Genomic DNA, 27,455 nt, shown 5'->3' with positions numbered 1-27,455 from the left:
CCTGAGCCCATGTGGTAAAATCCGTTACAGAATGATGTTGGTTTTTAATGCAGTGCTGTCTGAGGGATCGAAGGTCACGGGCATTCGATGTTGGTTTTCTGCCTTGCCGCTTACTTGCAGAGATTTCTCCAGATTCTCTGAATCTTTTGATGATATTATGGACATTATATTATGCTTTGAAAGACTGGTTCAGACCCACATCAAAGCCACCATCAACGTCACTGTGGATCCACACCAGTATGCGTACAGGAGGAATCGATCCACAGAGGATGCCATCTCCTCTGTGGTCCACACTGCCCTCACCCACCTGGAGCAGAAGGATTCCTATGTTCGTATGCTCTTTGTGGACTTCACATCTGCTTTCAACACCATGATTCCTCAGACCCTGATAACAAAACTCTCCTCACTTGGACTGAGCTCTTCCATGTGCAACTGGGTCCTAGACTTCCTGACCAACAGGCCGCAGTCTGTGAGGATCCACAACATCTCCTCCCCCACCATAACCCTCAGCACTGGCTCCCCTCAGGGCTGTGTGTTGAGCCCCCTCCTGTTTACACTGCTTACATATGACTGCTCACCTATCCTTCCAGGCTGTCATATTGTGAAGTTTGCGGACGACACAGCAGTGGTTGGATGCATCACAAACAGAGATGAGTCCAACTACAGGCAGGAGGTGGAACACCTGGAGGGTTGGTGCAGAGAAAACAACCTCTGCATCAACGTAAAGAAGACGAAGGAGATGATTGTGGACTTCAGAAGGGGCCATCATGACCACCTCCCTCTGCACATTGGAGGTTCTGAGGTGGAAGTGGTCGACAGCTACAGGTACTTGGGTGTGCACCTGAGCAGCAACCTCACCTGGAGCAACAACACTTCCACTCTGGTCAGGAAGGCACATCAGCGGCTCTACTTCCTCAGGAGGCTGAGACGAGCTGGACTCGGGAGGGCAGTCCTCACCTCCTTCTACAGATGTGTGGTGGAGAGCGTCGTGTGCTCCAGCATCAACGTGTGGCATGGAAGCTGCTCTGCTGCAGATAGGAAAGCACTGCAGAGGGTGGTGAAGGCTGCACAGAGGATTGCTGGAGTCAGCCTCCCCAGCACCACAGACATTTACACCTCCAGATGCAGGAAAAGGGCTACCTGCATCAGGAAGGATCCCACCCACCCAGCACATGCACTTTTTGTCCCTCTCCCCTCAGGCAGGAGGCTGCGGAGCATCAAGTGCAAAACAACCAGACTCAGAAACAGCTTCATACCAGAAGCTGTAAGGCTCCTAAATTCCAACTGACACTTACAAGAACAAGTACTGTTACAGGCACTGTCACTTTAAACCGCACTGAGACACTTTATCTAGACACTTTATCCACTGCTCTAAGTCAATATCATGCTGCTATAGCAAACTTGCACTCTGGACTTCATATTGCTGCTAACTTCCTACTCTCCCTCTCTTGTGTACTTTCTATTTATTTATCTATTTTAATAACAGCTCTTGGGTGTAAACTGGACCATGAGATCTTAATTTTGTTCCACTTCATGTACCACGTGATGCGAATGACAATAAAATCTCCTTGAATCCTTGGATCCTTGACTGTAGACGATGAAATCCCTAAATTCCTTGCACTTGCACGTTGAGAAACGTTGTTCTTAAACTGTTGGACTATTTGCTCATGCAGTTGTTCACAAAGTGGTGAACCTCGCCCCATCCTTGCTTGTGAACAGCTGAGCCTTTCAGGTTTGCTCCCTTTATACCCAATCATGAACCTCACCTGTTTCCAATTAACCTCTTCATCTATGGAATGTTCCAAACAGGTGTTTTTTGAGCATTCCTCAACTTTCCCAGTCTTTGGTTGTCCCTGTCCCAACTTCTTTGGAACGTGTTGCAGGTATCAAATTCAAAATGAGTGAATATTTGCAAAAAACAATAAAGTTTATCCGTTTGAACATTAAATATCTTGTCTTTGTAGTGTATTCAATTGAATATAGGTTGCAAAGGATTGGCAAATCATCGTATTCTGTTTTTATGTTTTACACAATGTCCCAACTTCATTGGAATTGGGGGTGTATGTCTTTGCATCTAAAGAAGGAACCATACAATTAAGCTTGCTAATGTTTGGGTAAATGTTATATTCTGAGTTTAACATACTGGCAAAAATAATACATTGAATAATATGGAGTTGTGTTGTCTGTAGGATGTGTAAACTTACTTTCACTTAGAAAATCAACAGAACCTTATTTTACCACGGTGCCAAACTTTTGCATGCGACTAAATAACATCAATTACACGTAAGATCAAACTCTAAATCATGAAACTAGTGCATCATGAAAGATGTTCATATTCAGTAATCACTCCTGTCTTTTTAAAAATAATTATTATTTCAACAATTGCTAGTAATGAATAAATACAGCAATTACTAAATAGAGTTTTCATTGTGCATCAGGGAAACCAGAACTGCCTTAAAGAGAACTCTTGTAATATGGTGCCCTCTGTGGTTCTAACAGACAAAGGCTAGCAAACAGGCTCTCTGGATCACTGGTTCCCAACCCTCGTCCTGGAGCGCCACCTGCTCTGCACCTTTTTGTGTGTACCCTGCTCCCAACACATCCACCTCAAGTCATGGAGAGCTTGTTAATGAGCTGATTAGATCAGGTGTATTGGGAGCAGGGGAAACACTGAAATGTGCAGAGCAGGGGGCACTCCAAGACCAGGGTTAGGATCCACTGCTCTGGAGCAATATGAGCTGCTCAAGGGTACAAGTTGTGAACAGCAGAGTCAAAATAATGAGCTTATGAGAGCGGTCTACAAGGCAGGCAAGAATTCTAGCACCAAATCACCAACGCAAAGTTAACAAAGATATTACAAACCAGTCAAAACCGTCTTTATGTTCTGGTAAACTAGACTGAAAGAAGGCCAGAAATTTTGAGAACAGCAGAGTTAATTTGTGTGTATGTTTTTGTATTCAGATTTTGGACCATTTGTATTTGTTTTTGAAAAATCAGAAATTTTTATTATAGATTAATAGAATAGTAACTCAAATCACCTGACAAAGTTCAACATCTAACACAAGCATGTAAGGCAACATATTACAAAACACAACCAAAGCGAAAATAAACTTTTTATGGTCTTGATTCCTTATTATAAAATATATTTTAATAATCTCAACACTTCCATGATTCCTGGATAAGTTAAAACTGAAAAAATAAAAATAATTACATGAAAATTACAGAAATAGAAATTGCCAATACTGTTCTTCTGAACGGATGCATCAAACACTTAAAGGTCCAACAAACTGAACATCCAGTCAAAACTCCTGAAATGCTTAAATGAATGTTGACATATGGCATTAGGTGTGAAGAGAACAAAAGTTAAAGCTTACAGAAGTCTGTAAAGTGGGTAAGTGTCTGCAGTGACTACAGCAGCAGTGCAGTGACTACACTACTGATGGTTCTGGCCTGGTCAGAATCCAGATTTAAACCCTATAAAGAGTATTTAGCCTCACACTAAACAGAAAATAGCTCAACGTTTTTCAAAGAAATCCAAAGAAGCCCATATTAACCTACTGTTTCTATTTGTTTAAAGATTTGTTGTTAAGACCATTAAAAAGCTTAATGTTTCGCCATGAGCGTGGCCCATTTTCTTGCCTAGGATTGTACATCTTGCCATAATGTTGCAAAAAAAAACAAAAAACATTCAGTGGTTAAAAAAAAACTAAATAAACAATCCTTTAAAGAACATACTGAGGCACTACATTCTTTAAATGGTCTACTGATCATATCACTACAGTTTAGCCTGTGAGCCAGTAAAGTAAAGATGTTGTTGCAGAAAGGCTACAATTTTTTCCCATGAGTCCTCTTGTGCGTCTGCATGTGGTTTGGCCTGTCCACCCCAGAGCATGAGCACTGTTATGAAGAACACAAATACAATCACAAGTTGGAAAAGCAAGATATGGGTTTACACACATCATAACAATACATACAATATTAAAAGGCCTGCACAGCTGCACAGAAGACTGGGCAATATATTGATGCTGTTGGGGCAAAATTATGCATCTCCTTTTTTCAAAATTTTTTACGTAGTTTAAACACTTTGCCCTTTACATTATGTGTAAATTTCATGAGGTATAGAACAAAAGAAATGATCCCAAAAAAGACAGTGTCACTCATCAGAGATGAGCTTCTGAGAATCTTATTAAACTCTGCATCTGCATCATATTTCATTGTCTGAGTGTTAGTCACTGCTGTCATGATTGGCCCCTCCCAGTCCTGTCCATGTGTGTTTGTTTTGGTTTTCTAGTTCTGCCCCCTCGTTTCATGATTCTACCCCTGATTGTCTCCATCTGTGTTTGCACCTGTCCCTTGTTACCTTATGTATTTAAGCCCTGTGTTCTGACTGGTCTTTGTTTGAATCTCTGTCTGTGTTGTTTGTTTGATTCTAGTTTATGTCACGACTAGTCCCCAATCTATCCATGTTGGCTCATTGACCCTGATTTTGGATTTGCCCTTAATAAATCTTGCTTATCTCAACACGTGTGTCCGCCTCCTCGCTCCCTGTCACAGAAAGACCAGTCACTTAAGGACGCAGCGAGTAAGCGAGTTACTGGTTTGTGGTTGTTCCGTTGGGACGAAACTCCGGCTGTTTCCGGCCCATGGTTCCTGTTCCGGCTTCTGTGCCTGTCCCGTGTCCTGTCCCGGCTCTTGTCCCTGTCTAGTTTGGTTCTGCTTTTGGTCCCTGTCTGTTTGGTTTTGTTCTGTTGTGTTTTTGTTTGGCGTGCCTCAGTGTGCGTGCCTTTGGGGGAGGGTACTGTCACGATTGGTTAGGGTTAGATCTCGCTTATCTCAGCCCGTGCATCCACCTCCTCGCTCCCCGTCACAACTGCCTCTCATCCACATCAAACTGCACTAATTCAACATCACAGCTTGTGACTTTTAATGGCCATGATACTCTAAAAAGGCTTCCCAAATTTTGAATAATTTGTAAGGTTCCTCTAGTTGTCACAGCCTTGTGTGCTAAACAAACCATGAAACAGTTTGTACTGATGGCTGTTCAACTGTACAACCCTGTACAACTGTACAACCTGTGTAAAACATTTATAAAGAATACAGAATACAATGATTTGCAAATCCTTTTCAACCTATATTCAATTTAATGCACTACAAAGACAAGATATAATGTTCAAACGGATAAACTTCATTGTTTTTTGCAAATATTCACTCATTTTGAATTTGATGCCTGCAACACGTTCCAAAGAAGCTGGGACAGGAGCAACAAAAGACTGGGAAAGTTGAGGAATGTTCAAAAAACACCTGTTTGGAACATTTCATAGGTGAACAGGTTAATTGGTGTCATGTTTGGGTATAAAGGGAGCAACCCTGAATGGCTCAGCCGTTCACAAGCAAGGATGGGGCGAGGTTCATCACTTTGTGAACACCTGCGTGAGCAAATAGTCCAACAGTTTAAGAACGTTTCTCAATGTGCAATTGCAAGGAATTTAGGGATTTCATCATCTACAGTCCATAATGTCATCAAAAAATTCAGAGAATCTGGAGAAATCTCTGCAAGTAAGCGGCAAGGCAGAAAACCAACATCGAATGCCCGTGACCTTCGATCCCCCAGGCGGCACTGCATTAAAAACCAACATCATTCTGTAACGGATTTTACCACATGGGCTCAGGAACACTTCAGAAAACCACTGTCAGTGAACACAGTTTGTCGTTCCATCTCCAAGTGCTAGTTAAAACTCTGCCATGCAAAGCGAAAGCCATATATCAACAACACCCAGAAACACCGCTGGCTTCTCTGGCCCGAGCTCATCTGAGATGGACTGACGCAAAGTGGAAAAGTGTCCTGTGGTCTGACGAGTCCACATTTCAAATTGTTTTTGGAAATCATGGATGTCGTGTCCTCTGAGCCAAAGAGGAAAAGGACTGTCCGGATTGTTATCAAGTTCAAAAGCCAGCATCTCTGATGGTATGGGGGTGTGTTAGTGCCCGTGGCATGGGTAACTTGCACATCAGTGAAAGCACCATTAACGCTGAAAGGTACATACAGGTTTTGGAGCAACATATGCTGCCATCTAAGCAACGTCTTTTTCAGGGACGTCCCTGTTTATTTCAGCAAGACAATGCCAAGCCACATTCTGCACGTGTTACAACAGTGTGGTTTCACAATAAAAGAATGCGGGTACTAGGCTGGCCTGCCTGCAGTCCAGACCTGTCTCCCATTGAAAACGTGTGCCGCATTATGAAGAGCAAAATATGACAACGGAGAACCCGGACTGTTGAGCAACTGAAGTTGTACATCAAGCAAGAATGGGAAAGAATTCAACCTACAAAGCTTCAACAATTAGTGCGATGGACTGGCGACCTGTCCAGGGTGTATCCTGCCTTCCGCCCAATGACCACTGGGATAGGCTCCAGTAGCCCCCCCGCGACCCTGACGGAGAAGCGGCTTAGAAAATGCATGGATGGGTGGATAGTTTTATGTGCAAAGTTGAAAGAAAAATTAACGTTACATGTGCATATGTGCAAGTATGTAGAGCAGCAGTTCATAAAGTGCATGTTCCAAGTAACAGATGTAAACAGTAATGTTCTGTGCATGTAACAAATGTAAACAGTAGTGTTCTGACAATAGCGGTACAGTGTATGTAAGGTGCAGTTATTGAGTGCAAGGTTGGCCAAAAGTAAAACCAGTTCAGAGTGGGAGGAGGGAAGAGGTAGTGAGTTAGGTGTTCACAAGCCTGATGGCTTGTGAATAGAAACTGTTGTTCAGTCTTGTAGTCCTGGACTTGACACTCCTGTAGTGTCTGCCTGAAGGTAGGAGTGTGAAGAGTCTGTGTTGGGAGTGTGTACTGTCCCTGATGATGATGTGAGCCCTCCTGATGACCCTGGTGTGACAAAAGTTCTGTAGTGAGATGAAGGCTGATCCCGAGATGGACTGTGCAGTTTTGATCACACACACTGGAGAGCCTTTCTGTCCTGTCCAGACTGTGATGGAACTGGTAAGAACACTCTCGATTGTACTCCTGTAGAAGGTGCTGAGAATTTTGGCTGGCATGACAAATTTCCTCAGCCTTCTCAGAAAGTACAGTCACTGCTGGGACTTCCTGATGACGAGGTGTGTGTTGTGAAACCAGGTGAGATCCTCACTGACATGGAAGCCAAGGAATTTGAAGGTTTTCACCTTCACCTTCTGTCTCATCTATGTACAGGGGTGTGTGCAGCTCCCGCTTCCTCCTTGTCTACATTCAAGGAAAGATTGTTGTCATGACACCAGGCCACCAGCTTAGCCACCTCATTCCTGTATACTATCTCGTCCCCACCAATGATCAGTCCAATGACTGTAGTATCATCAGCAAACTTAACGATGCTGGTCATAAGTGAAGAGCGTGTACAGAAGGGGGCTCAGCACACAGCCCTGGGGAACCCCATGCTCACTGTTCTTGTACTGGATGTACGGCTGTCGACTCTGACTGACTGGGGTCTGTCTGTTAGAAAGTTCAGCACCCAGTTACAGAGCGTGGGTGTCAGTCCAAGGGTGAGGAACTTTTCTGAGAGTTTATATGGGATGACCATGTTAAATGCTGAGCTGTAGTCTGACATACATTTCCTTGCCCTCCAGGTGAGTGAGGGCTGTGTGAAGGGCAGTGTTCACTGCGTTGTCTGTGGACCGGTTCCGATGGTATGCAAACTGAACAGTATCTATAGTGTTCGGAATGGTCTCCTGGATGAGTCATGACTATTCTCTCAAAGCACTTCATCATGATTGGGGTGAGTGCAACAGGGTGATAGTCATTTAGGCAGGTCACAACACTTTTCTTTGGGAGGGGCACGATGGTGGTGGTCTTGAAGTAGGATGGCACAAAAGCTTGCGTGAGGGACAGATTGAATATGTCCACAAACACGTCAGCCAGTTCTGATGAGCAAACCCTGAGTGCATGCCCGGAGATGTTGTCTGGACCAGCTGCTTTCCGTGGGTTTATTCTCTTCAAGGTCCTGCACACATCCACAGCGAATGATGTGTTCTGTGTGGCCATACTGTATCTCAGTCAGCCAGGGTTGCGGGCCTGAACTTCACTGTTTATCCTAGGTTTCTGATTGAGTTATTTTCTGCAGTGCTTTGTAGGAACAATGCTTTCAATGCAGCTGCTGATGTAGCCCATTACCCCAGAAGCATAGTCCTCTAGATCAACAGTACAGTTCTCTATCACTGCAGCAGTTCTGAAAACATCCCAGTTTGTACCGTCAAAGCAGTCCTCAAGCACTAGGTCAGTTTCTTCATTCCACACTTTGATAGTTCTACTCACCAGAAGCACTGTAAAGAAGAAAGAAACAGAAAACTCTCTCGGCACCATCAGCAGTGCTAAATTAGCTGAACAGTGTTTTTCAATAGTCTTCACATTGGAACACCACCTGTTGTTCACGTAGATGCAGACACCGTTTGTACTTCCTCGACGCTGCTGTGCGGTCCCCGTGGTGGACGGAGTGCATTTCTAACTGGAGTGCTGAGTCTGGCATGCTGTCCGAGAGCCAGGTTTCTGTGAGAATAAGAGCACAGCACTCTCTGATCTCATGCCGAGTTGTTCTTCTGGTCCTCAGCTCACCCAGCTTGTTTTTTGAGGGCGCTAACATTAGCTAGCAACAGGCTAGGTGGCGGTGGCCGTGTAGCCCTAGCCTTTAGCCTAGCATGTAGCCCACCTCTCTTGCCCCGCTTACGCTTTGGTCTCACTGTTCGTTGGCTGCGCTGCTCACCCGTGGCCGGTGCTGCTGGGCCTTGCTGGCTGGTGCTGGCGGGAGTATGGTATAGGTGTATGTATGTATCCGTAGGTATACTATACATTTAAAATATATAAATATATAAAATATATAAAAATAAGTTAAAATAAATAATAAATAGCGTTGGTTGCAGGAGGAACACACAAAGACATCTGGCACGGTGGGTGCCATCTTTAAATTATTTTATTATTTATTTATATAGTTATATTTTAAAATGCACCATCATATTTGAAATGCACAATTCCTATTGCTCTCTCAGATATGTGAGTAACAGAAGTAAAAGAACTCTTATTAGTCATTATTATGCTTACAACAATTTAAACTGTAATGCACTAAACTATTTTGTTACAGGAAAAAATATTCCATTGTTGTAACAGGTTACTGTGTGCACTGACAGGAATAACAAAATTGGGAAAATACCACAATATTGAAACTGATTACCTTTGTCTTTGCCAATGACGAAATTGCTGGTCCGGTGGTGTGGTGTGTAGGGCGGCTCAATCAGGTGACCTGCTCCAGGATAGGTGAGGACTTGCAGAAGGTGCCGATTCCCTGCCTTTTCCATCATCCTCTCCATCTGAGGGCAAAATAACGGGTGGCAAAAGCAAAAACTCTAATCAGATGATGTTATTAACCTGAGATGTGTACAGTAAACCCATTCTCAAGTAAAAGTGTTGTTGCTTCAATGATATAATGACAGAAGTATAAGTAAAATTAGCAACTCGAGTGGAAGTAAAAAAGTATTAGGTCAAAACACTCCACCATTCTCTAGCAACCAAGTGTAAAGGATGAACATTTAACTGAGGAAAATTTAGACTAATTTCCTTACAAATATACTTGAGCCCAAAATTAGAGGATTTAATGGGGATTACAAAATGTTTGCATAATTCAATTTATGAGAGTGGTTTGAGGTGAAATGGGTCATTACAGAAAAATTGACTGTTTTGGATTTCTTTACTGTGGTGGTAATAGGAACCAGGTGTTGCAGTTTTGTGTGTACTGCTGATAATGGTAAAATTATGGTAAATATTAAAAAATAAGTTTTGTTTGGGGACAATACTGTTTTACAATGTCTTGCATGCATGTTAAAAAATATGTTTTAGGCTAAAGTCTCATCTTAGAACCATCACAAAACAACTTTTTAGCCATCAGGCAGCGTATCCATAACCATTTGTAATTACTTTCTCAGAGGTGTTTTAGTGCCACTAAACTCTTCAGACATCCAGTTCCCAGCAATATAGCTGTGAACAATTCTGACTCAGTTTCTCTAAAACAGTGCATTTCACATTACATTGCTAAGAATGACTTGTGGTTTGCAGGTCTGCGATGAACCAGGAGTGGTTTTGTAATGTGATGAATCTAGAAGTTGTGTAAAACACTCACATCTTCAGCAGACTCAACAGTAGCCAAGTTCTGATCATCACTTCCATTAACCAAGAGCACTGGACACTTTATTTGACCAACCTGGGAGTTAAAGTAACTCATTATGAGCACACACACATATACAAACCAGTACACACTCAGAATCACATAAACATGTGCAACCAAATGCATGTAGGCAATAAAGCAAGCCATGCTAGCCCTCAAATAAATAAAACCGCATTATAATTATCTAACTTACATCTATTTTCATGCTTGGATCTGCTGGAATGGGCAGGATTATGTCTCTCCAGATGACCTGACCGTCCTCTACCCTTATTTTAGAAACATTTCTGAAAAGAATTACAGATTAATGTACAATGGGGCCATCAACTATCCCTCCATTCTTGCATAACCTCGCAAGCTATTAGGACTGATAGTTGTACAGTATTATAGTCTATCATGTGCAGGTTATTAAGAAAACATTCTAAAAGCTCTTAATAACAAATAATAATAATAATAATAATAATAATAATAATCAGAAGAAGAATATGAACAAGAATAATAAGAAAAATAGATAAGAATCAAATATGTAATAATACAATAATAACATTATATAAAATATATACTACAAAAAAATATATATAGTCAATACATTGACTAGATTTAAGATACTTGCACTTGCCAAGACATCATTTTCCTTCTTGAGTGTAAGTGCATTCATGCTTACTTGGCTATCTCTTGAAAGGTTTCACTCAAAGTCCTCTGGACAGCATTGACGTGACTGCCACTGATGCACACACAACATCTGGGCTGTGACAAAATTACCCATTAACACAAAAACACAAGTTTAACCAAATTGAGTCCAATTCGTTTTCTTTAGCCTAAAATGCAAACTGGTTGAACTATTCTTAGGTAAAAAGTGTGTAATAAAACATTGGGCCCGAAGGTGGCCCATGGCCTGTTAAAGGGTTAACAGATAAACTCAGTTAATGAGATCAATTACCAGCCTTCATTAGATTCAGAGATTTATACATTTCAAGCACTGTTGACTTCTAATACATTGTGAAAAACATAGGATGTTTTCTGTTGATTTGAAATGATAAAATGCATAAAAAATGCTTTGTTCCCAAATTGGCTGAACATGTGTAGAGGAAAATAATTGTGATGAGCACTTTAGCTGTTACCATGTAGCCCTGGCATGTGTATGTATTAGGGGTCGACTGATATGCTTTTTTCAGGGCCGATACCAATTACTAGTAACCAAGGATAACAGATAAATAAATATTGGCCCCAAATATCGGTTATCATAAATTTGAAGTACTATGAAAATGTACAAGAATGCAACTCTTACAACACTGACACTGTTGAAAGGACACTCAGGAGTGAATCTTGCCTTTTCAGTATATGGGTGCAAGTGAGGAAAACCTAGATATATAAAAATATATAAACTAAAAATAAGCCTAAATACTATAAGCCTAAATACTAACCAAATACAGAGAATTATACATGTATTAAATCTGAGCAATCATGCAATAAACTGTCAGTACTTTGTAAAAAGCAACAAAAATTAGTTTATTTAATTTGTTGTTCAACTTAAAATGTTTTTTAATGCAATAACAAACAGTATTCAGGCATGTTGAATTAATCAGGTGTATTCTGTGCTACAAGATCTGATGGAAATGTCTAAGTGGAGCGGTGGAATGCCTACAGACAGTTGTAGCTCACTACTTCCACTTTAAACAAGCCAAAATAGGAATGAAAATGACTAAAAATTACGTATAATGTGTAATGATACGTTATGATTTTACAAATAATTTACCACTTGCTGAAGATTTGTCTGCATAGTTGGTAAGCTCCGCTATAGGTGCACACATTGTGAACACATTAAAACTCCTACAGAACAGCATGTGTGCTCCCACACACAGAAACCTCACTCTCATCAAACTAATGTGACACACAAGTCACATTTGTCTGGCTAATGTGAGTGAAATATATGAGCTTTTTGCCAACTATTATGTTCAACCATGTTTGATTGGATTTACTTGACACAGGACTGGACACACAAACAGACTACAGAAGCATTGGCTGCTTGTACTTGATGCGTCATCCACATTTCAAGCAATCCAGTGTCGCTGTAAGTGGGACATTGGGCCAGACTACAGAGGTGAGTTTTGTTGATTGCGGTTGCTTTAGACATGCACATAAATAACAAAATTAAATAACAAAATAAATAACCGATTCCAATAATTGGAAAAACACCGGTTCTGATTATTGGCCCAGTCATTAATCTGTAGGCCCCTCACGTGCGTGTGTGTCAAACAGCAACTCACCTTAATGATTTTGGAGTATGCGGCCATGGACAGTGCTATAGTTGACCCAAACGAAAGGCCAAACAGAGCCAGTCTGTCCTTCTGCACCATGGCATGGCTCTTTAGGATCTGATACGCAGCCTACAATGCACCCACATACACATGCAAAATACACAAAAAATTGCAGAGTTCAACAGGGTTATGATCAGGCCAGCATAAAAAGAATATAAGATCATTTGGCAAAAACAGATGTTCACAGCCATCAACATACAGTATCTTCATGTAAATTTGTCAGAGGTTCGCAGTTACAGTGAAAACGAGAAGTGCTAAGGGACATATGAACACTGACTCTGAAAATAATTCCAATTAATGAGCATGACTGATTGCTTGCTAGGGGAAAACTCCCACAGTGATGTTGCTACTTGAGTTCATGCCAGCAGCCCTACAGCTATGATAAATTTCATTTGCAAGGCAATTTTTTTTTTTATCACTACTTAGCATAGATTTACGGACAAACTTCACAAACAGGTCTGTCTAACCTAGCTGTACTCTCTGTCCTCTGGCAGCAGCTTTGTAACATGCTCTGTATGTGTTAAGAGCAACCCGATGGGGAAAGCAGCTCACACACAGAGGCATCTTGATTTCTTGCAATAATAGATGGGTTAATATGTCACTGAATGTTTGTTTTTTTAGTTATAAATTAAAACTAAATTCAACTCAACTGCAAACTAACCTACTGCAGGAGAACGAGATGTCTCTCAGTAAAATCCAACAGTATTCAGTGTGAGCTTATTTTGCACTTGCCCTACACAAATCCATAGAGAACAATTCCTGTGCACTCAGCTTTTTAACCTGATAGTGCATGAGTTTGTATGTGGAGGAAAGAGGTTTGTGGTGTAAATGACCTCAAAATACTTTACATCAGTCGTGGGTGCATTTATTTCCTCTGAGGAGAGATACTCCAGAGCAAAGGACACAAAGCCATGTGATGCCAGGAGGGCAGCTCTGTACTCCACGAGACCTCCACCTCCACCCCACAAGTCCAGCAGGCCAGGAAATGGTCCAGGACCTCAACCAAAAACACATACATTTAAACATAGTGTACATACAGTTACATGCAAAAGTTTGAATACCCCCAGTCAGTACTTTTTTCCACCATTTTCATTTGAAGAGGGGTGCCCAAATTTTATTATATCTTTCATACTCTTTTTTTCCTGCATATTTATGTGCTGTTTTTAGAGGTGGGCAGTATTGTTTCAATTAGTTATTAAATTTTTATATCGCTTAGCCCTACTATATTTTTGTACCCTAATTTAGAGAATTGCACTGAATTGTCTGTTTTAATAGTGTTTTCGGTGGCTTGGTCACTTGAACTCTGCTGTCCTGTAAATATTGGCCTTGATAGAATGCCATCAAGATGGGATGACTAGGCCTGCCAATCAATGGTGTGTGAATAAATGTGACTGCCTGTTTAACTGTCTTTCTTGTTCAGTGTGTGCAACTAAAGCAAAAGACGGTGATTATAGGATGTTTGCTAAAATCCTTCAGGTCACTCGACCCGTCTCTGGGTTCCAGAGGTAGAAATGTTAAATGACCCCTCTCTGGGACTTCTAGTGTTAAGCAAGCCTAAATTAGGCAAATTAGTTGATTAGCTATCTTGATTCCAACTGAACAATTGTGAAAAAAAATTGCTCCTCATATATTCATTTACTTGCAATCTATTTTTATAACTGTGATTCTGTGGTTATGCAATACCTGTGACAGACCTAGGGATGACATAGACCTTACTGACTCATAACGTCAATGTGCATCTGAACATATGCTGTGTAATGTATTCTGTAAGGATTTGGACAGGGACATAACATTAAGTGGACAGTGGCTCCATATTTGCTCCACTCTCCACCACGTTGGGAGTGCAGATTATGAGCTTTGATTTGGGAATATGCATAGCAATACTGCGGTGTACAGGCATAAATATTACAGACATTAAAAATACTTTAGGGGACCAAACATGATTGGACACACTGCCTGCTCAGTTGTTTCTTGGCTGGGTAATTAAAGACAGAGCTAAGTAAAGATCTAGAAGATTCTACATGTGCATTTGCATCTGGATTTTTCTGCTATTGTCTTTCAACTGATTTTCCACTGAAATGTATGCCAAATGAAATGGTTAAGATGTAAATAAAGTTATTCAGAGCGGTTTAAAAATGAAATGCACTGTTCTGGACAAAATTACCAGGCAGAACTTTTCATAATAAAGGTGACAGGAATCAGACATCTGAAGCATTTAAACCTTCCAAATTGAAATCAGATGTACCAAAGTCAGTAAATCCCTCTATAATGTCCCATTTCATATCAAACCACTGTGAATGATTTTGTTTAGATCTTAACAATTGAATTATGCAGAACTGCTGAATCAGTGAAATGTCGGTAAAACAAGCCATGGTGAGGTTAAAATAAGAGGCACAAGACATAATAAGCCAAAATATCTTCAATCATGAAGACAAAATTGTTGATCAGTTCAACACTATCCTTGAAACAGGTACAGACATCAAGATCAAGATAAGATACAACAGAGTGACCCAAGTGTTTTATTAGAAGATAGTAAACCATTAGTTTTACAACCACTGATAAATCAGGGCAAACGGAAAATGCTAATTATACAATAAAATATGATGATTCCACATGAAGCTGTGTTAATAACATCCTATTACAGACACATCAAAGAAACAGAGTGTGTGTGTGTGAGTACCTGGAGGGATGAACAATGTTCCTTGAACTCCTTTCTCCTGCAGATAAACTCTTTGCACACCTGGAGCCACATACCAACGCTCTACGGCATGGGTCGCTAATGCTGTGAGCTGGCTAAAACCCTGAGTAATGTGTCCATCAAACACAGAAATGTGGAAGACCATCGGTGAGAGGACATGTTTCTTTCGCAACCTAAATTACAGAAATAAAACGATAAGATGACTAAGAGAGAGACTGAGAGAGAAGCACAACGTTAACCCTTCAAAGTCTCGGTTATTGCTAGCAACGACAAAAGCATGTAATTTAGTATTTTTAATATTATTTTTAGTTCACTGAAATATGCAGAGACATTTTGTTGAAAGTGTCAATTCTAAAGTTTCAATCAATTGGACATTTTCAATCAATATGAATTTTTCATCATATCACTATAATCTCTAGCTATACACAAAAATAGATAACACAGCATGTCACCTCAACCCTTTTCGGCTTCCTGGCACCGGCTGCATACTCCACATCAGCCCCATGGCCTCCACACCTTTATAAGTTCCTCCCATGCTTGCATCCTTTGCCACTGCACAAACACAAACACACACACACACACACACCACAACTTAACACCCTATTCATCAATGTCATATTAAACAACCAGCAGTCTCTACAAGCAATCATCCACTGTCACAGGCACATCAAACAGTTATAAATTTTAACGCTGAGATACCAAATCCTACTGAGCGTGTGCACTCATGCTATAGCTACACAGTGCAGTATTCTATCCTCAACCTCACCTGTTTGACCCAGCACGTCTTATAAAATCATACATCACACAGCCATCGGGAATCCCTGTGGAGTCCTGACTGCTAATAATAGCACAATATAATAAACACAACCAAGCTAGCACTAGTGTAATCTTTACCTCGGCTTGTTAATAAAAACAACAACAACAACAACAACAACAACAACAACAACAACAACAACAATAATAATAAGCGGTCTATAATGTATGTGTTAGTTGTAGTTTTTCCAAATGATTCTCCCACCTTTAAGATAGAAGGAAGTTTCTGTAGTCTTTAAACTCGAACATTTCATTCAACTAAGTGTGTTTACAACAGATCTAACCATTGTATTTTCTTTTTCTTTTTGGCCCTTTAAGACACCTTTATGCCACTGATTCACTCAGTATTGTGTGTTTGTGTGTCAATTCTTAACTTGTGTTATTTACTAAGTTTTTAAAGCAGAGAAGTGCACAGTCCAAAGCTGAATATTCACCTGTTACCGTGCCATGCTGGTCGCTGATATAGTGTCCAAAGCCCTCCCAGACGTCCTTGTCCTCTGACTGATGCACACAGCGAAGGGTCACCTCCTGTCTGGGGTTCAGATTCCTCACGATCACTTTTAGCTTCTCGTCTACAAGACCTCTTGTTGGCTTGACTAAGAGTAAAGGCCAAACCCTGGTGCTCAGCGTCCTGTGGACATAACAGCGGCAACTTTGTTAACAACTCGCCGCGCACAGGACGGAGGCGCAGAGGGTCTAACTGCGTCTCAGAATATTCAGCTAAAAGCGTAGGAAATGACGGCGACCTTAATTCTTACCTGCTCGTGGCCACCATTGTATTATTTCATGTCGCTGTGACCTGCGCCTGTGCACACACTACAACTACAAGCTGGTTTATATACTTTCCAGCGTCAGTTCAACGTCCATGCGCAGAGCGCTCAGTGCTCGTATCCTATTGGGTACCGGGCTGCCGCGTCACGCAACCCCCTATCAGCCCCGCCCCACAGAACTCGCTGTGCTCGGTCTCACAGTCAGAGCAGACATAAACTGCGCATGCCCAAAGCAGCCGCTGACCCCGCCCCCTATTTACAGAGCGGGATGTAAATACACTGCTCAAAAAAATAAAGGTAACACTCAAATAACACATCCTAGATCTGAATGAATGAAATATTCTCATTGAATACTTTGTTCTGTACAAAGTTGAATGTGCTGACAACAAAATCACACAAAAATCATCAATGGAAATCAAATTTATGAACCAATAGAGGCCTGGATTTGGAGTCACACACAAAATTAATTAATGCACACACTAATTAATTAGTGGAAAAACACACTACAGGCTGATCCAACTTTGATGTGATGTCCTTAAAAAAAGTCAAAATGAGGCTCAGTATTGTGTGTGGCCTCCACGTGCCTGTATGACCTCCCTATAATGCCTGGGCATGCTCCTGATGAGGTGGCGGATGGTCTTCTGAGGGATCTCCTCCCAGACCTGGACTAAAGCATCCGCCAACTCCTGGACAGTCTATGGTGCAACGTGGCATTGGTGGATGGAGCGAGACATGATGTCTGAGATGTGCTCAATGGGATTCAGGTCTGGGGAACGGGCGGGCCAGTCCATAGCTTCAATGCCTTCATCTTGCAGGAACTGCTGACAAACTCCAGCCACATGAGGTCTAGCATTGTCCTGCATTAGGAGGAACCCAGGGCCAACCGCACCAGCATATGGTCTCACAAGGGGTCTGAGGATCTCATCTCGGTACCTAATGGCAGTCAGGCTACCTCTGGCGAGCACATGGAGGGCTGTGCGGCCCTCCAAAGAAATGCCACCCCACACCATTACTGACCCACTGCCAAACCGGTCATGCTGAAGGATGTTGCAGGCAGCAGATCGCTCTCCACGGCATCTCCAGACTCTGTCACGTCTGTCACATGTGCTCAGTGTGAACCTGCTTTCATCTGTGAAGAGCACAGGGCGCCAGTGGTGAATTTGCCAATCTTGGTGTTCTCTGGCAAATGCCAAGCGTCCTGCACGGTGTTGGGCTGTGAGCACAACCCCCATCTGTGGACGTCGGGCCCTCATACCATCCTCATGGAGTCGGTTTCTAACCGTTTGTGCAGACACATGCACATTTGTGGCCTGCTGGAGGTCATTTTGCAGGGCTCTGGCAGTGCTCCTCCTGTTCCTCCTTGCACAAAGGCGGAGGTAGTGGTCCTGCTGCTGGAATGTTGCCCTCCTACGGCCTCCTCCACGTCTCCTGGTGTACTGGCCTGTCTCCTGGTAGTGCCTCCAGGCTCTGGACACTACGCTGACAGACACAGCAAACCTTCTTGCCACAGCTCGCATTGATGTGCCATCCTGGATGAGCTGCACTACCTGAGCCACTTGTGTGGGTTGTAGAGTCCGTCTCATGCTACCACGAGTGTGAAAGCAGCACCAACATTCAAAAGTGACCAAAACATCAGCCAGAAAGCATAGGTACTGAGAAGTGGTCTGTGGTCCCCACCTTTGTCTGTGGCAAAACCACTCGTTTATTGAGTGTGTCTTGCTAATTGTTGCTTCCTAAGTGGACAGTTTGATTTCACAGAAGTTTGATTTACTTGGAGTTATATTGTGTTGTTTAAGTCTTCCCTTTATTTTTTTGAGCAGTGTATAAATTTTTAAAAAATATTTAAAAATTGGAAAAAAATTAACTAAAAAAAAAGAGAGAAACAAGGAAAACAAACAAACAAAAAAAACTATGTGCCTCTGCCAAAGTGTCTCTTTCAAGGTCACTTTGCTGTCCCAAGCTCGGATAAAGGAGGAGGGTTGAACGTAGAGTAGCAGTTCCAGCCCACATAACAGTCTTTTCATTAAATTTGATTTGCTAACATTTAACAACACAGGACAAAATTGAGTTATGTAATTTACGTAAAAATGATTTATGTAATGTGGGTCTAGACAAAGCATTAAAGTCATAAAGTTATTTCAAAGGCAAAAAAAAAAAATCACCACCTTATCATGGTGGAGGGGTTTGTGTGCTTGAATAATCCTAGGAGCTATGTTGTCTGGAGCAAAAGCTCCTGGTAGGGTCTCCCAAGGCAAACTGGTCCTAGGTGCCAGGTCAGACAAAGTGTCATCCAAAAATACCCTTATGAAAATAAGAAAAAAGCAGGACTTGTGTACCTTGCCTGGATTAGGGTCACCGGGGCCCCACCTTGGAGCCAGGCCTGGGGGAGGGGCGCACCAGCGAGCGTCTTGTGGCCAGGAATTTACTCATGGTGCCCGGGCAGGCCCAGCCCAAAGGAGCTACATGAGTCCCCCCTTCCATCGACCAGGCAAATACAAGCAGCCGAAATGAGTTTCCTCCGCAGGGTGTCTGGACTCTCCCTTAGAGATAGGGTGAGAAGTTCGGTCATGCGGGAGGGACTCGGAGTAGAGCTGCTACTTCTCCACGTCGAGAGGAGCCAGCTGAGGTGGTTCGGGCATCTGGGAGGTGTCACAGGCAAGTCCAACTGGGAGGAGACCCTGGGGAAGACCCAGGACACACTGGCATGACCATATCGCCCAGCTGGCCTGGGAGCGCCTCGGAATCCCCCTGGGGGAGCTAGTGGAAGTGGCAGGGGAAAGGGAGGTCTGGGCCTCATTGCTTAGGATGCTGCCCCTGTGACCCGAACCCCGGAGAAGCGAAAGATAATGGATGGATGGATGGATGGATGGATGGATGGATGGATGGATGGATGGATATTTCTTTAATCTGTTGGCCAGAATTTACGATGACAGTAAACACAGCACTTAAAATTGCATTGTTTGGGTAGAGTTACACAAAACAGAAAGAAAAGCTGCATGGTGGGTGGGGACATCACAGTTATCTTTCCTCTATATGGCCCAATATTAGTTGCCATATTTTGGCAAAAACCTCTGGTCTTTTGGTTAGACTGTATCGTAGCTGCTCCAAGTGGAGCACATTAGCAAAATCTTTGATCCACGCTACAAAAGACGGTGCAGCTTCCGATTTCCACTGTTGTAATATTTATCTATTTGCCAAAAGCACACCAAGAGAAATTGCTTGTTTCTGAAATTTATTCAGACATAAATTAGAGTCTCTTCTTCCCAATATTGCAACTACGGGGTCTGGCACACAGGTTCTACCGAATGCTACAGAAAAGAAGTCAAAAACAGACTTCCAAAACTCGTGAAGTCTAGAGCACGTCCAAAATTGATGAAGCAGCGTTCCTTCTTCAGTATTACATTTACTGCATATGGGGGAAATCTCAGGAAAAATCTTATGTAATTTGGCCTTTGAATAGTGAACTCTGGATACCTATGAATTATTTTAAACTGTATCAATGTGTGTCATGTATTTATTGAACATTTGTTGATATTCCTCACGGCATCTTTCCATTGTTCATGGGTAATCTCTATAGCAAGTTCTTCCATCCATGCTTGTTTGAAAGAATTGGACTGGATGGTAATGTGATCACATAAGATGTTATAAAAAGTAGAAACCATTCCTATTGTATTAGGACAGATAGAAAGAATCTTTTCCAAAGGTGAATGATGCGGTTTCGTTTCAAATTCAGCTATATGTGTTCTGGTGAAATGCCGAATTTGTAAATACGCAAAAAAATGTGAAGAGGGAAGTTTGCAGCTCTGTTTTTCTATTGCAAGAAGACAGCATCCTTCAGAGCTGCTGGAAATGCATGGTTGTTACATAATGGATTATCTATGTACATATCGGGCACTTTTAAGTATGTTTTAATTTGTCTCCAAATAATGGATCATGAAATTTTTGCTGTATAAAGATTTCTGCATTTGAATCAGACTGTTAAGTAAACATAATAGAAGGTATTTTGGCACATAGAATGTTCAATGGACAGCCAAGAGGGAATTTCACATTCTTGATCTGATGGATGTTTTCGCCAAAGAGAGAGGATGTTTAAATTGGCTGCCCAATAATAAAGTCTAAAATCAGGTAGACCGAAACCACCTGCTGATTTTGGTTTGCATAAATGCTTCTGTGAGATTCTGGTGGTTTTATAATTCCATATAAATGACTTAATGACACTGTTCAATTGTTTGAAGTAACTATGTGGGATGAACAGAACCTGCGGATTGAAACAAATAAAGAAATCGAGGAAGGGTGACCATTTTAATGGCATTGATTCTGCCCACCATTGATAAAGGGAGAGTTTTCCAAGCCTCTATGTTCTCCTTCAGCTGTTTAATTTTGTTCTGCCAGTTCACCTTAATCAGGTTTTCTGCTGTTTTTGTTACCTCAATGCCCAAATATGTGAGATTTTCAGGTGCATTAGAAAAGAACTCCATATCGATCTTTTTACCAAGGAACATCAATTCGCTTTTGTCCCAGTTTATTTTGCAGCCTGAGAAGGAGCCAAATGTATTAATTAATTCAAGCAAGGGAGTCATTGAGGTCCTCGGATTAGATATGAATAATACCACATCATCTGCGTACAGGGAAATTTTATGTACAGTGTTACTGATTTTATGGCAAACTGGTCCTAGGTGACAGGTCAGACAAAGTGTGATCCATAATAACCCCTATGAAAAGACAAAAACAGGACTTGTGTACCCTGCCCGGAACAGGGTTACCGGGGCCCCACCCTGGAGCCAGACCTGGGGGAGGTGCTCGCCAGCGAGTGCCCAGCCCGAAGGAGTTACATGAGTCCTCCCTCCCATCGACCCACTACCAATGGGAGGGGCAGCAGTAGGGGTTCGGTAGGGGCAGTGTCCGAAGGCATGGGCCTTGGCGTTCTGATCCTTGGTTGCTGAAACTGGCTTTTGGAACTTGGAACGTTACCTCACTGGCGGGGAAGGAGCCTGAGTTGGTGCGCGAGGTTGAGAGATACCGGCTAGATATAGTTGGGCTCACCTCAACACACAGCTTGGGCTCTGGGTCCAATCTCCTGGGCTTTCTCATAGCCCCTCGACTTGGTGCCTGTATGTTGGGGTTTTCTCCGGTGGGCTAGAGGGTAGCTTCCCTACGCCTTCGGGTTTGGGAACGGGTCCTGACTGCTGTCTGTGCTTATGCACCGAACAGCAGTTCAGAGTACCCAGCCTTCTTAGAGTCCTTGGGAAGGGTGCTTGAAAGTGCTCCTCCTGGAGACTCTATTGTCCTACTGGGGGACTTCAACGCATAAGTGCTCATGGCACCAGGACACCCTAGGCCGCAGTTCAATGATTGACTTTGTAGTCGTGTCATCGGACTTGCGGCCATGTGTTTTGGACACTCGGGTAAAGAGAGGACCTGAGCTGTCAACTGATCACCACCTGGTGGTGAGTTGGATCAGGTGGTGGGTGAAGATGCCGGTCAGACCAGGCAAGCCCAAACGTATAGTGAGGGTTTGCTGGGAACGTCTGGCAGAAGAACCAGATTGATCTTCAACTCACACCTCCGTCAGAACTTTGACCAGATATCGGGGGAGGTGAGGGACACTGACTCAGAATGAGCCATGTTCCGTTCCTCCACTGTTGAAGCGGCTGACTGTAGCTGTGGCCGTAAGGTAGTTGGTGCCTGTCGGGGCGGTAATCCTTTAAGTTGGCTCCGAAAAGATTCTGGCAAACCGTCAGGTGACTCAGAAGGGGAAAGCAGTGTGCCACTAGCACTGTATATAGTGGAGATGGTGTGCTGCTGACTTCGGCTGAAGACGTCATTGGGCGATGGAAGGAATACTTTGAGGACCTTCTCAATCCCACCGACACGTTCTCCAGTGAGGAGTCTGAGTCTGGGGACATGGGAATAGGCTTGTCCATTACTGAGGTCGAAGTCGCTAAGGTAGTTAAGAAGCTCCTTGGTGGCAAGGTTCCAGGGGTGGATGAGATCCGCACTGAGTTCCTCAAGGCTCTGGATGTTGTCGGGCTGTCCTGGCTGACACGCCTTTTCAACACTGCGTGGACGTCGGGGGCGGTGCCACTGGATTGGTAGGCGGAAAGGGGTGGTGCCCCTTTTTAAAAAAGGGGACCGGAGGGTGTGTTCCAACTACAGGGGAATCACACTCCTCAGCCTCCCTGGTAAGGTCTACGCAGGGGTACTGGAGAAGAGAGTCCGGCTTATAGTCAAACCTCGGATCCAGGAGGAGCGGTGCGGGTTCCGCCCTGGTCGTGGAACACTGGACCAACTCTTCACCCTCTCCAGGATTCTGGAGGGTTTGATGTAAATTGAAGATTCCCAAAACTAAAATGTCTTGTATTATGTAGATAAATCATAAATAAAGCACAATATGGCCTAGCACATTGGAGCAAGTGCCCTAAAACAGGCTTCCTCAGTAGGGCGTAAGAGAGAAGACAAACACTTTATAGGGAGTGAGTGAACTTGTGAACCTTTCAAGGTCAAAACCCGAGATGGAAAAGTACCAGCATGCGCTTGGCACAATGTTTTTTTAAAAAAAGATTCAGACTAGACTTGGAGATAATGGTTCACACAAGACCCTATTTGATAGACATATGAAGGTTAATTTGGATATAATGGTGGTTTTGTGAAACCAGGAGATGACAAAAAAGAGGTGGGGCGATGTCACCCCACCTTCACCAAAGGTATAAATCATGTGCTCAAACTCTCTATATTTGGGAGTGTCATCCAACGGCCTTTGGAATACATTCTCCATGCTCAAAAGGAATAAAGAACCTGCACTTCTGAATTCTGAAAAGTCTTCTCGTATTTCTTAGTTCGTTCGATTCTTTTTATTTTCTTTCAACAAACAAATTGAATTCGTTTTATTTTACAAACCATAGATAGAACTTAGGCTTGGAGGTCAAACAAGTGTCGAGGAACGACAGGTTCAAGGGAATTTGCCTAACCAGTCCACATGTGCTTTGTGGATCTGGAGAAGGCATTCGACTGTGTTCCCGGGGTATTCTGTGGCAGGTGCTTCGGGAGTACGGGGTACATGGCTCTTTGCTACAAGTCATTCAGGCCCTGTACAAACAAAGCTGGAGTTTGGTTTGCATAGCCGGCAGTAAGTCACCCTTGTTCCCAGTGAGAGTTGGACTCCGTCAGGGCTGCCCTTTGTCACCGATTCTATTCATAATTTTTATGGATAGAATTTCTAGGCGCAGTCAGGGGATGGAGGGTGTCCGGTTTGTTGACCTCAGGGTCACATCGCTGCTGTTTGCAGATGATGTGATCCTATTGGGGACATCAGGCCGAGAACTTCAGCTTTCGCTGGATCGGTTTGCAGCCGAGTGTGAAGCGGCCGGGACGAGAATCAATACCTCTAAATCCGAGACCATGGTTCTCAGGCGGAAAAGGGTGGAGAGCCCTCTCTGGGTCGGGGATAGGCTCTTGCCTCAAGTGGAGGAGTTCAAGTATCTCGGGGTCTTGTTCACGAGTGATGGTACAAGATCTGTAATAAGATTGCCATTGTTAGAATTAATTTTATGTATAGCTCGAGATGCTTGCATGTGATGCAACTGCCTTGCCAGCAATTACTCTTCGTTCTCCTGGATACCTATGATGCGTATGTTTTGCCTTCTCGATCGACACTCCAGGTCCTCCATTTTAGCCAACAGGCGTTTATTGTCTGCGGCAAGTGAGGAACATTGAAGTTCCAATGCCTGAATGAGTTTGTCATGGTCATCAACAGCTTGCTCGGTTTCCAGTAGTCTAGTGTTCACATTCGCCATCATCTCTTGAAGATTAGAGACAAAGCTTGACATTAAGGCGAATTTATGACTTTCTCACTTAGTTGCTGTATGGCTGCCATGATGTCCGCAGACAAGGGAGAGCTTCCATCTCCGGGAGAATTCACTGACTCGTCGCTTCCATCATCGCCTTTGTCTGCATTTTTTTTTTTGTTTCGGCATACTACAGCAGCCTTCCCACACACTTTTGTATGAATTTGCAAAGTAAATTTTCGTGTGTCAAGGAAAACAAAGGAAATTGGGAACTGAGCGAAGTTAAAACATGACTAATCCATGTGAGCTCACTTGCACCCCCCGTTTGTTTGTTCTTAATGGTTAATATTTATGTATTTCTTGTGGACTATTGTTTGATTTGAGATTTATGAACCACTAAGTCTTCCAAAGTCATGTGACTAATTAACGGAGGGTTTTCAGAACACCTGTGTAGAGCTTGTATTGTGACTTTCCCTGATGCTGTTGAGAGATTTTTTAGTCCAAAGCTCAGTCACAATAAACGATTTTTAATTCGGTGAGGAGTGCCATAAGACCAATGTAGATTCACTGGTCAATTTGGATGCTGAATAAAATGGCTATGTTTGTGTTATAGACATTGTGACTCCTGGTTTACCACCACCACAAAGAAATATGCCAATTTGTTAAAGCTGGACTATGTTAGGCAGCTGGACTTTGTAAGGCGCAGTGAGTAGTGCTGTCGCCTCACAGGTGACCAGGGTCATTTCTGTGCGTTTGCATGTCCTCCACGTGTCTGTGTGGGTTCAGAATCAGAATCATCAGAATCCTTTATTGATCCCAGAGAGAATTTGCTGATTTCCTCCAGGTGCTCTGGTTTCGCCCTGCAGTCCAAAGACATACAGTCAGGCCAGTTGGACATGGTAAACTGACCCTAGGTGTGTGTGTGATTGTATATGTCTGTGTGTCTGTGCCATAGACTGGTGACCTGCCCAAGGTGTTTCCTGCCTTTTACACGATGACTGCTGGAATAGCTTCCAGCACCCCCTGTGACCCAGAAAGGATTTTGAGACCTCTCTTGTGTAAATGCATGCAATGTGCTGAAGAACATTTTGTTGTGCTCTGGACCTTCACAAGTGGATGAATCTGACGTTTGAGAGTACTGAAAGAAAACTCAGTCCAAACATGGTGAAGGATGTGTCTACTGAGGATGTGAGTGTATTATCTACTATTGTCATCATATCTTCATCAGTATAATGTTGATTTTGCATTAGAGACCTAAACAAAAAACTGACCAGACCTTCTTTTTGAACCTGTGTGACATTAAAATATAATTCAGAGATACTTACAGAGCAATTTTCATGATAAACAATGTCACATTTTCAGACATCTGATCACAGAAAAGAACTAGTAGTGCCCACATTCAAACCTCTTATTCTCCAGGGCATACTTCAGGTTTACATCTGAATTTACATGACCAAATCGTAAGGCAAATTATTCATTAATTATTCGGTTATTGCTAGCAACAACAAAAGCATGTAATTTAGTATTTTTAATATTATTATTAGTTCACTGAAATATGCAGAGACATTTTGTTGAAAGTGTCAATTCTAAAGTTTCAATCAATTGGACATTTTCAATCAATATGAATTTTTCATCATATCACTATAATCTCTAGCTATACACAAAAATAGATAACACAGCATGTCACCTCAACCCTTTTCGGCTTCCTGGCACCGGCTGCATACTCCACATCAGCCCCATGGCCTCCACACCTTTATAAGTTCCTCCCATGCTTGCATCCTTTGCCACTGCACAAACACAAACACACACACACACACACACACACACACACACACACACACACCACAACTTAACACCCTATTCATCAATGTCATATTAAACAACCAGCAGTCTCTACAAGCAATCATCCACTGTCACAGGCACATCAAACAGTTATAAATTTTAACGCTGAGATACCAAATCCTACTGAGCGTGTGCACTCATGCTATAGCTACACAATGCAGTATTCTATCCTCAACCTCACCTGTTTGACCCAGCACGTCTTATAAAATCATACATCACACAGCCATCGGGAATCCCTGTGGAGTCCTGACTGCTAATAATAGCACAATATAATAAACACAACCAAGCTAGCACTAGTGTAACCCTTACCTCGGCTTGTTAATAAAAACAACAACAACAACAACAACAACAACAATAATAATAAGCGGTCTATAATGTATGTGTTAGTTGTAGTTTTTCCAAATGATTCTCCCACCTTTAAGATAGAAGGAAGTTTCTGTAGTCTTTAAACTCGAACATTTCATTCAACTAAGTGTGTTTACAACAGATCTAACCATTGTATTTTCTTTTTCTTTTTGGCCCTTTAAGACACCTTTATGCCACTGATTCACTCAGTATTGTGTGTTTGTGTGTCAATTCTTAACCTGTGTTATTTACTAAGTTTTTAAAGCAGAGAAGTGCACAGTCCAAAGCTGAATATTCACCTGTTACCGTGCCATGCTGGTCGCTGATATAGTGTCCAAAGCCCTCCCAGACGTCCTGATGCACACAGCGAAGGGTCACCTCCTGTCTGGGGTTCAGATTCCTCACGATCACTTTTAGCTTCTCGTCTACAAGACCTCTTGTTGGCTTGACTAAGTGTAAAGGCCAAACCCTGGTGCTCAGCGTCCTGTGGACATAACAGCGGCAACTTTGTTAACAACTCGCCGCGCACAGGACGGAGGCGCAGAGGGTCTAACTGCGTCTCAGAATATTCAGCTAAAAGCGTAGGAAATGACGGCGACCTTAATTCTTACCTGCTCGTGGCCACCATTGTATTATTTCACGTCGCTGTGACCTGCGCCTGTGCACACACTACAACTACAAGCTGGTTTAT

General features: G+C 42.7%; 1 protein-coding gene across 4 annotated transcripts; it reads right to left on the bottom strand.

Annotated features, from left to right (window-relative positions):
* Positions 1–2,978: 2,978 nt before the first annotated feature.
* Positions 2,979–27,455, bottom strand: LOC108427037 (peroxisomal succinyl-coenzyme A thioesterase-like). Of its 4 annotated transcripts, none has more exons than XM_017696938.2 (13): positions 27,376–27,449; positions 27,064–27,248; positions 26,265–26,364; positions 16,458–16,654; positions 15,663–15,762; positions 15,193–15,383; positions 13,346–13,509; positions 12,462–12,581; positions 10,859–10,941; positions 10,391–10,481; positions 10,153–10,233; positions 9,211–9,346; positions 2,979–3,897 (listed from the first exon to the last, which is right to left on the bottom strand). In XM_017696938.2, exons 1-13 carry the CDS (start codon positions 27,390–27,392, stop codon positions 3,776–3,778), a joined length of 1,587 nt encoding a protein of 528 aa, XP_017552427.2. In that variant the 5' UTR covers positions 27,393–27,449; the 3' UTR covers positions 2,979–3,775. The 4 variants fall into 4 exon arrangements, with proteins under 4 accessions (XP_017552427.2, XP_017552428.2, XP_017552429.1 ...); XM_017696939.2 differs by having other exon boundaries at positions 13,361–13,509; positions 27,376–27,447; XM_037540491.1 differs by lacking the exon at positions 2,979–3,897 and adding an exon at positions 6,559–8,780 and having other exon boundaries at positions 27,376–27,455.

Source organism: Pygocentrus nattereri, chromosome 1, assembly GCF_015220715.1.
Source record: "Pygocentrus nattereri isolate fPygNat1 chromosome 1, fPygNat1.pri, whole genome shotgun sequence".
NCBI lineage: Eukaryota > Metazoa > Chordata > Actinopteri > Characiformes > Serrasalmidae > Pygocentrus > Pygocentrus nattereri.
The sequence above is the reverse complement of the archived record's forward strand: the minus strand, read 5'-3'. Positions and strand labels throughout refer to the sequence as shown.

Excerpts from the sequence above, each read along its gene's own strand:
- LOC108427037 (XM_017696938.2), bottom strand. Across the intron at positions 15,763-16,457 it reads CCAGCATGGCACGGTAACAG|TGGCAAAGGATGCAAGCATG; the intron begins GTGAATATTCAG and ends GTGTTTGTGCAG. Across the intron at positions 9,347-10,152 it reads CTGTTGAGTCTGCTGAAGAT|ATGGAGAGGATGATGGAAAA; the intron begins GTGAGTGTTTTA and ends TTTTGCCCTCAG.